The sequence below is a fragment of the Gobio gobio genome (genome assembly GCF_949357685.1).
Source record: "Gobio gobio genome assembly, chromosome: 10".
NCBI classification, from domain to species: Eukaryota; Metazoa; Chordata; class Actinopteri; order Cypriniformes; family Gobionidae; genus Gobio; species Gobio gobio.
Window position 1 is genome coordinate 58,290,174 of NC_137116.1, and position 10,858 is coordinate 58,301,031.

The following is a 10,858-nucleotide window of genomic DNA, read 5'->3' on the forward strand; positions in this document are numbered from 1 at the left end:
AGCCCAGTGCCTCCCACATCGGCCCCTGGCTTTCCGCCGGCCAATGATATATACAACTATGATGGAAAAAATCTTGCTTGTATTGCATTAACCACAGCCCATGTGCTTCTACTACTGTTGAGTTATTTGGTTTTTCATATCACATTTGAAGTTGCTCATTTTTAATTCCTTTTCACTCATTATAATACATTTTGTTATCAATAATATGCAGTAATTTTACCTCCAGTGTAGGGCTATTTATACTGGTTCACTGTTTACATGTATTTAAATGTGCCACCCCTCTCTGAGTCTGTGCCCCAGCCTGGCCCCCCCACGAAAAATGGTCTAGACCCACCCCTGCTGGTCCGGCGGACACTACAGCACTTCCATCAGAGGACAGCAGAGAGACATCATGGGCGGCCAAAAACCCTCCTGCAGATCCTGGAAGTTGCCTGGTGGCTCACAATCCGCAGAGACATCTAGCAATTCGTCATTGACTGCTCTGTGTGTGGAGGGGAGACAAAGGAGTGTGCTGGTATCAACCCTCACAAGAAACCACCTCATCATCTACATCACCGTTCATCAGCAGCAACATCATCCACCAAAAACACCTTCAAGTCGGTAAGGAGGAAATGCCAGGGGGGCTGGCGGGCCAGCAAGGCTGGGTGCAACATGATCCTGGGAGGCGTGGCACCACCGATCCTAGGAAGACTATGTGACACTGTTTTAACCACTCTATATATTATAATGATTTTATGTATATTAGAGTTTTAATAGGTTTACATGTTGTCTTAGTCATTTTAGTCCATTTTAGTCCTCTTATTTGTTTTAATGTGTGTAGGTCTTTAAATGTTACTGTTACTGTCGTTTGTCTTATCTTTTTAAACACTCCAAAATCTCACACAGTATTATCTGACCCCATTTTAATTGAAGTAACAGCTTCCAATAAGGCCGATTGTTACAGGATTGAAACCGGTGTCTCCAGCATGGGAGGCAGGCAAGCTAGCAATGCTAAAGACCATAGTCTATACCACAACTCACTTCAGTGCCTCTGGAGATCAGGGGAGTGAGGTTAACACACACAGCTCTTACTTGCAGTTACAATTAGACCCCCCCCCCCCCGGGCATTATTGTTTGGAGCATTAAAAAACAAATTTATATATATTTTGTTTGCTATATCCTTTGCTCTGTAGAGGACACCAGAACCCCTTTATTGAGAAAATTAAAAGACATGAATAGACAAACAATGGGAAGTCTTTTTTAATCCAAACTTTGTATAAAGATGATTTTCAATGTTATGAAAGATACAGTATGATTTGATATACCATTTTACTTTATGCAATATGTGTGTAAACATGGCCATAAATGCCATTCCCATTCTAGGCAATGCATCTATACACTGTATCTAATTTGCATATTAATGTGTTTTGGGACTATATTTAATGTAAAAAGACTTGTAATAATATTTTCATAAGAATGACTTGTATTTCATAAGAATATCCAAACTTGATGATTGAAATCGTGAAATAGCCTTAAACAATTACTAAATAAACTGCAAAATGTTACGTTTTCTAATATATGCACGGATTGATTCTGACAGCGCTGCACGAGCTCGCAGCGCCATTGGCCACTTATTAACCGTGTTCAAAGTGCGAGAAAAATCAGCGCTGAAACGGTGCTCCTCGTTAATTGCTCGGTTACCTTTTTATGAATGGATGGATTTGAGAATGTGATGGCTTAGCGCGAAAAGGCTATCTTATCTGGCGAGCTGCATGTTTTGGAGTACAGCAGCTTTCAGTTTCTCAGTAAATGTTTTTCTGCAAGTGCTATATCGTCCCCTTGGAATTATAAGGTTCCATCTGACATTTTTGTCAAAATTGAGTTATTCACATATTCTTATTCTGTGAGAATTCATATTCATATCCAACTTCTTTACATTATGTGATGTTGTTTTTTTTAAAAGTTGTGTACATTTTGGAACTTTTTATTTAGAATATTAAAAGGTTCTTTCTACACAGTCAAGTGGAATGCAAAATAGGCTACTGTAGCCTAAAGCGCAATATCTCAAAACCAGTCAGAATGCAGATAGAATCTTATAATTCCAAGGTGGCGATATGTTTGAGTCGCTTAGATTTAACATTTGGGAATGCAACATGCGTCAAAACATGATGCTGCATGTGTCATGATGCTGCTCATTAGTTTTGTTGCTTGAGTTGCCTTTAATAAATCTAACTGTGCAGTGTTTCAGCATTATAACCATATATGTGTTTCAGATATAAAGACCAAAATTTCTGCCTTAAGTAAGTACTGTCACTGTTCATGCACTCACTGAAATAAACACATGCTCAAAACTTACGCATGCAAAAGCGCATTCAGAAGCATACATTATATGCACATAGCCTAAAATCAAATATAGTGTGAGTTCAAACTTACTGTCAGAACGCAACTGTCAGTGACAAGTATTCACTGATTGTATCTCCTATTTCTTAGAATAACAAAAGAGAACCAGGAAAACTCTCAGTTGCAATCACCACAAGGGTGAGTACAACACATCCTTCAATAGTTTTTCTCTCATTTATTGTGACTTGTGTGTTAAGTTTTTGGAAACATGATTTTATTCAGAGCCCAGGAAATGCAATCCACTTAAAGGTAGGGTAGGTAAGATTTGGTTAAAAAACTTTTTTCCAAATTTGTTTAAACTTTCTTTATATATCAATACATAATTAAAGTGTAAGTACTCTGAAAAAGAAAGTATAAAAATTGAGTCTCTGTAGACCTCTCACGACTGTTTTAAAGACAGCTCATTATTTCCATTCAATCCACCTTCTCCCTTCTGGGCTCTTTCCAAAGCCACGCCCCCAAAACACATGAACGCGCTACGCCGACCGCGATCAGCTCAGCTGAAAGACGCATTATTTACCTGAGACGAGCGGAGAAGAAGTGCATGTAGTGACATCATGTCAGAATCACATGTAATAAATAAATCTAACTTTATCATTATGAAAATAAACAAATAAGATGTCTTTTAGTACTCACTATCAAGCTAGAATAACAATACTGGTAAAGTTTAAAATACACACACAACACAGTGTCTACGACAGACTCAAGATAAAAACAGATACAAGATAAAAACATCAGTAAACATAGGTAGAGAATATAAAAACAAACCAAGGGCCGAAATAAACGTGCAAGTAAAGTTCCCGGTGAACATGGTAAAAGAGTTTAGACAGAGGGTAGTAGCTAAAGCTATCTTAGTTCTAAAAAAATTTCCTGGATGCGGTGTAGCCTACTAGCTTTAACACATGCATTTTGTTATCACGACAGCGATCAACTTGAGCTAAGCATATTGAGTATTTATCATCTCTACTAATGGTTCGCTAAGTGTATAACTTTGTAACTTTATGCTAAGTAACGTTAATGTTATGTTAGCTATATTAGGCAGCTACGTGTGCTAGTGATACATGCTTCATGAAAACATAAACCAAAAAAATGTATAATCAAAATGAAAGATTACCTGTCTAGCAGAAATACAGCCTCTTGAACTCCTCAAATCAAACAGGTGCGCCAGGGTTGCCAGGTTTTCACAACAAAATCCGCCCAATTGCTACTCAAAACTAGCCCAAAACAAGCCCAATCGTGTTTCTCGCATTTGGGGGGTAAAATATGTGTCTTTTTGGTAGGGCTGCCTGCTAAAATTCGCAAAGCCCAGGGCAAAATATCACATAATTGGGGTTGCTTCAACCCGCGGACATGAAAAACAGCCGTGGCAACAGTGTTGAAGTAGCCCGACTTGGCAACACTGGGGTGCGCGCATGTGGGCAGATCCTGGAGCAAAAGGAGTGGTAGCCATGGTAACGAGAGAGAGTGACAGGCGCCCAAGCCAATCACTTGTTTCGTCCCGAACGAAAATAATGAGCGGTGTTTATTGCAGATTAAAAAGTCTAGAGTCACTCGATTTTTATACTCTCTTTTTCAGAGTACTTACATTTTAATTATGTATTGACATATAAAGAAAGTTTAAACAAATTTGGACAAAAGGGTTTTAGATCATTCTTACCTACCCTGCCTTTAACCCTATATAATTTCTATATTTTATGAAATGGCAGTCGTTTAACTCTTATTTTACAAAGGAACTGCCCGTACACAAAAGTACAAAATCAGGGGTATGGGAGTTGGAGAGGAAATGTTAGGATTTGAGGAAGTCATTGATCTAGATTGTCTTAACACTTTCTAAATGGAAAGAGGACAAGGAAGGAGATCTCTTTTAATTTTTCCTAAATTCTGTTTTACCTTTTGCACTTGACTTTTTCTGAATTTTGTGCTAATACTATATGCTATATAACATATGAAACTTAATACTTTTAAAACTGGTAGCTTGTATAGTTTTGGTGTATGCGCTGCAGAGTTTTACAATTAATTTACAATTAATAGCTTGAGATGTTAAGATCCATGTTCAGCCCACAGTAAGACACATAATCTAGAAAAGACTGTTGAAAAGTAGGTGGAAGTCAAAACAGTCTTAAGTAATGAGGGAAACAAGCTGTGAGTGTAGGGGAATACAAAGGATCTCAACTGTTCACAATTGATTTTTTTTTAATACAGGCTTTCATACAAACAGCCTATTGTAGTGAGGTAAGAACATAAACAGTTATTTTTACATAAATATATATTTATTTTATATAATTATGCATTTGGATTTGCATTTCATGCATATGTATGTGAATTTATTTGAAACAGCCCAAATGGCAAACCTGTTGCCTTAACACCATGGTTAGTCCCAATTGTATGGGAAGGAACTTTTGATCCCATGCTGATTAATTCAATCTACAGACAAAAAAACATCACCATAGCAACTACAGTCTTCGCTCTTGGAAAGTGAGTTCATATCTCTTCTATCTTTGATCTTCATTGACTTGAAATTTAAACAATATTAAATAAACAAGAATGCCCTTTCAGCACTGCTGATGGTTGGACGTTTATGTCATCTTGCCAAAATATCACGTTATTAAAGGCAAAGTGCTACACACAGGCTAATTAAGACATTATTGGCTATAGCTCAATGACAAATGCTAGGCTTACACCGGGTCTACACCGGACATGACTGCTAACATGTCGCATCATGTCACAAGTGTTTCGATCCATGTCCTTGTTATCTGACACCAGATGATACACACAATCTTTGTTTTGTTTGTTTGGGTGAAGAGTCCTTGAGGACGCTGTATGCGTGCACTGCGAGCTTTTTACTAAAGTTCCGCTCTTGTTTGTCCCTCTTCTCGAGGGAGCCGGGACTCAGGACCTGATGTCGCTGAGGCAAGGAGGAAAACTCAGATTGTGGGGGCCTCAGGTGGAGTTTGATGAGGAGTTTGAAAGGGGTGTAGTCCTTTCACACTCCTCTGTGGCTGACAAGAGCGATCTGCTGGAGGAGGAGGTATTATCTCTTATATCCTCTGATCCAGCAGGCAGTGCTCTGCTGGCCTTAAAGGGAAAGTTCACCCAAAAATGAAAATTCTGTCATCATTTATTCCCCCTCAAGATGTTCCAAACCTGTATGAGTTTATTTGTTCTGCTGAACAGAAAAGAAGATATTTAGAAGAATGTGTGTAACAAAGCAGACTAACCATTGACTACCATAGTATTTTTTTCCCTACTATGGTAGTCAATGGTTGCTCTATCTTCTTCTTTATCTTGTTTTGTGTTCAGCAGAACAAAGAAACTCATACAGGTTTGGAACATCTTGAGGGTGAATAAATGACAGAATTTTCATTTTTGGGTGAACTATCCCTTGAAGCCAGGATGAGCAGAATATGGCTGATGAAGAGGTAGAAATAACTGAGCCTTCTCCACCTGCAGAGTTGTTGGAAAGCCATATTCAGCTTGCATCCATCGATTTCAGCATTCTAATTATTCCAATGTCGAGGGGATCGGTGAGCATGGATACGTGTCGATGCCTCCCATTGAAGAGACGCTCTCGAGCTAGGCCTATCTCTCAAAGGGGGAAATATCGACTCTGAAGGCTCTGTCCCTGTCATCTAAATCCCTTAGAATGACATCTCGATTAAATGGCAAGGTATACACATCAGTGGGTCAGGCTAGGGCTGCTTTGCACACTATGGTAGTGCTGCAAGTGTACCAAGACGATCTGCTGAGGGACCTGGACCAGGGTCAGGGGTTTTCCTCTGATGTGATGGCTGAGCTGCACTGCACCACAAAACAGACTGCTGCCATGCAGATTGATGGCGGCAATGTTGGCCATGAAGAGACGTCTATGGATGAACATTGCTAGCATTGGGCTGAAAGAGAAGGGCACATCCGTTGAGGCTGTGGTCAATACGTTTAAGGAGGTGAAGGTGCGGGCAGCACACCGTGCCGGCCTGGGTCTGCACCCAAACCGTCAGGGGGACCTGGCCCATCTTGGGCTCATGACCAAAGACAGGGCCAGATGACTAGCGTCGCCACTTGTGGCCCTCCTCCTCCGAGGAGCAGGTTGTAGAGGAGGCTTGAGCCTGCTGAGCTTCTCTCCTCTGAGCACTGCGGGTTAGCAGTTTGAGTAGCAAGGCTTTCTGTGAGCCTCCTCAATAAAATGTTTTTAAGATATACAGTGCATCCGGAAAGTATTCACAGCGCTCAACTTTTGTTATGTTACAGCCTTCTTCGAAAATTTATTACATTTTTTTAGTGTCCTGACTTATGAAAAAAATCATGTTTGGTCCAGTATTTCTTCTTTCCTAAGTTGTCTTTTCTAGGTGATCATATACAGTAAAAGCGAGCAGCAGTCTTCTGTCACGCGACAATAGCCTAATCAAAGGTGCCAATCTCGTCATAGTATAGCCTATTTTGGAGAACAAAATTACCATCCATTCAAAATTCCTTATCGACAAATTGCAGTTAGTAAAGGCAGCATATTAGAGAATGTGGAGGAGATCAAGTCAGTGATTATGTTAAGTTATGCGCATGAAAAAAAGAAGTCAATGTGGCATCGCGCTGAATGACACACACCAGAAGTGCTCTCTCAGACAGCGCACTATCCCGAATTTACTTCTTTTTTGCACCTGAATGCTCAAATACAGACACACAGTTGTCAAAATTACCATCATATGAAGTATCTAACGTAAATACAGTCGGTTATTGCTTAAGTTAACGTAAACAGCTTGGTGATAACTGGATATGTGTCAGCCACTGATCTATATAGAGATCATATATATATATATATATATATATATCAGTGAGTAGAGACTAGCGTTTGGTGTTAAAGTGACAGCAGCCTAAAAATATCAGTCTGTGTCATTAATGTTAATCAAAAACCCTAATTCAGCGCTCAAATTGCTCCAAGTTCAGGGTTTATGTGACAGTACGTTATTTTGTCTCTTGAATACCCTGATGTCTGAGTTCGACTCGACATTACAACAGGGCAGGTGTGTTAGAGCTAAACTCTGCGGGAGCAGGATTGGACACCCCTCATCTAGTTTTTTGTATGGTTTTGAATGTACAGTATATTGGAGTTTGTCCTCTGGTCTTTGTGAATAAATTGCCAAAAATTTACATTTGTCACTCTCCTTCCATTTTTTTCAGGTACACACAGTTTCTTAAAGTTTTCCTGGAGTCTGCAGAGCAGAATTACTTTGTTGGATTTCGTGTGCATTATTATGTGTTCACTGATCAACCAGAACTGGTTCCTGAAGTGAAAATGGGTGAAGAACATAATCTGACGGTGTTGAAAGTCCCTAGTTCTAACAGATGGCAGGATATCAGTTTGAGCAGGATGGCAAGACTGGAGAAACTGATTGAGAGTCGATTGATCAATGAAGCCGACTACGTTTTCAGCCTTGATGTGGATTCAAAGTTCTATGGTCACTGGGGGGTGGAGACTCTGGGTCGACTGGTAGGTGTGATACATCCTGGGTATTATCTAACATCTCGTGAATACTTCACATATGAACGCAGGCCAGAGTCTCAAGCGTTCATTCCTTATTCTGAGGGTGATTATTATTATGGAGGGGCTGTGATCGGTGGCTTAGTGAAAGATGTATATCGGCTTGCTAAAACCTGCCGGGAGCAGCTGGACATTGATGCATCTAAATCCATTGAGGCAGCATGGCAGGAGGAGTCTCATTTGAACAAGTACTTCCTATATAACAAACCCAGCAAGGTGCTCTCACCTGAATATCTGTGGCAGGACCAAATACCTCACAAAGACAGGGTCAAAATCCTTCGCTTCTCTCAAATTATTAAAAACTACGCTGATGTTCGTCCAAACTAATAGCAGCTGTTACCTGTAACATGCAAGAACAAGACCTGTCAAATATTTTTCCATCAGCTACACAACGTTTGTACTAACTGAAGGATGACATGTAAATGCAGTAAAACAAAGTCTAATGATTAAATGGATTCAATGTGAGATACAAACAGAGTCTATTATTATTGTTACTGTAGCAGCATAACAGTTATCAACATTTTTCTTTACCTTCACTAAAGTGAACCTTCTCTCAAATGCTGGCTAAAACTCAGTTATCAGCACTTGAATTGGTGAAAAGGAAGGCACAGAAATGGCACTTTGCATTAAAACAAAAACACCATTTATTGTAAAATAAACATGATCTAATGTTGGGAGTAATGTCATTTTATTGTGAATAATAAATTACGAATATTTGTACTTTGTGATTTTTATATATGCCAGGATTGAATTGATAACTAAAAAGAACATGAAATCTGACCCCACATTTAATGGTCAAATAAACTAAAAAATACTTAAATAATAATAATTTCGGGGGAAAAAAGCTCTGACAGATTAAAAAGTTTATTTGTTCATCAGTTTAATTCAATTCAATTCACATTTATTTGTATAGCGATTTTCACATTACAGTTTAATTATCATCTTTACAGAAAATGCATGTGTCTACATTACAATTCAGAGTGATCTGTTATCAGAGATGACTAAGTAATTGTACAGTTCTGAGATAATACAAATCACGCAGTTAGCTAACATCATGTATTAATTTAAAGAAGTAACAATGAGCTCTTTAGAGTAATTTATTAAAAGTTAACATCATAATTACAATATATAGAAAACTTGGCAGTGGTGCATGTTGTGAAGGTTAATTAAGTGAACCCACAGTTTTAATTACTATCGACAAATGCACAGTGTTGGGAAGGTTACTTTGGAAATGGTTACCCTATATTTAAAATGTAATAGTAATAATAATGTAGTAATAAAATGTAATAATAACTACTTCAATTACTTTATTGTATAGTAGCTGATTACATTTGATTACTTTTTGACTACTGTTCTAAAGTGTTTTTAAATGTTTACCATTTTCAAACATTTAAACCAGGCAGGGTTAACCTCTAAAAACACAGTTATATTTAACCCTTTAACTGTCACCGTCCCACAGGTGGGACGCCTGGTGCTCTTTTTTTGATCGCCTTTTTTTCATATCATATATTTAAGTAATTATCACAAATTAGGTATCATTTGAAAGCTTACAAACTCAAAATTCATCCTGTGAAAACCGTTTTGAAATCGGACATTGTGTTGCCATGGAAACGTTACTCTAAATTATTCTAGTGGGCTCCTCCCCTAGTGGGCGCTGTCATGTTTCATATTACAACAATTATTTTAACTACTTTATATTCAAAATCTTTTCCAATCTTGACAAAACGCATATTGTCGGAAAGGTCTGAGTCTCAAGGGTCCATATTTGGTGACTGTTTTGTGATGGAAGTCATATTTGGACAGAAATTTACAGGAAAATGCATCAAAACAACAATAAATGGAATTTGAATGACACCCGGTGGCTATTTTTGGTACAGCACCTAAACAAAATCTCATGGGGACTTCAATTTTTGTGATATCAACTTCAAATTTGGAACACAAATTGGTTAGACATATGGCTTTGATTTTATAGTAATTTTAGAGTAAATGCTTTTTTGTAAAATATATATTTTATATGAAATAAAAAGTATTTAGTACAGTATTTTTCATTTACAGTAAATTTAAACTTCCATAACTATTTCATACTTTCATATTTTGAATTGCTTTCACTTCAGCAATAATCTGCAGAACGTCGTCTTTAAAACGAGACCAAACTTTGGTCTATATTCCAAAGCATTCTTGAATTACAGCCCTTTAAGTTTGGATAGTGCATTTTCATGTGTATTCTCAAAAAGGGCAGTTAAGAGGTTAAGTTATATTTGAAAACTAAAATTCTAGATCATTATACTGTAGTAAAAAATAGTAAAAATCCTCAAACTATTCTTTTTACCACTATGCAGTGGTGGAGGAAGTACTGAATCTCAGTACTTAAGTAAAAGTACAAATAACCAGAGAAATATTTACTTTAGTAAAAGTAGAAGTACCACAATGACAACCCTACTTAAGTAAAAAGTAGGTGATTTTAAATGTACTTTAAGTATTAAAAGTAAAAGTACATGCATAACAATTTATTCTCTTAATGTCTATATTCTAATAATAAAAAATAAAAAAAGCATTTTAATTAAGTTAGTTTTGGGTTAATGAAATTGTGCTTACCATCTGTGGCCCAGTTTACATTCTGACTTACAATTCTGGTTATCTATCAGGATGATCTGCAGAGTTAAATATCATTATTCTGAAGCCATATTCTCACCAGTGTTCAATCAGCTTTGACGTATTTAAATTTTCCTCCCTAATCTTATTAAGTATAGGCTATGCTTCAGCTTTCCTTTTATATTCTTAAATTTGATCTATACATTAAACTAGAATTAGACACTATAGGGCTGTTACCAAGCGGCAACCTCCCGCAGTTTCTCTTGAAGCCAATACGGAAGTGACTTAAACTGCAATTCATCGACTGGCCGCTAGGGACAGGCTCCAGAAGGGAGCAGAATCTCATTGAGCCCCATG

At 37.8% G+C, this 10,858-nt stretch overlaps 1 protein-coding gene across 5 annotated transcripts in view; it reads left to right on the top strand.

The window, feature by feature from the left end:
* Window positions 1-9,762, top strand: part of LOC307132381 (histo-blood group ABO system transferase-like) — a 47,276-nt gene extending 37,514 nt beyond the window's left edge. For 2 of the 5 annotated variants that reach the window (XM_079826643.1, XM_079826644.1), the window contains 3 exons: window positions 2,253-2,279; window positions 2,470-2,517; window positions 7,549-8,621. In XM_079826643.1, the coding sequence (XP_079682769.1) occupies window positions 2,253-2,279; window positions 2,470-2,517; window positions 7,549-8,236 (763 nt within the window). In that variant the 3' untranslated portion in view covers window positions 8,237-8,621. Of the gene's footprint in view, window positions 1-2,252; window positions 2,280-2,469; window positions 2,518-4,581; window positions 4,612-4,716; window positions 4,855-7,548 lie in introns of all 5 variants that reach the window. The other 3 variants (XM_079826640.1, XM_079826641.1, XM_079826642.1) reach the window with 3 other exon arrangements.
* The last annotated feature ends 1,096 nt before the right edge of the window (window positions 9,763-10,858 follow it).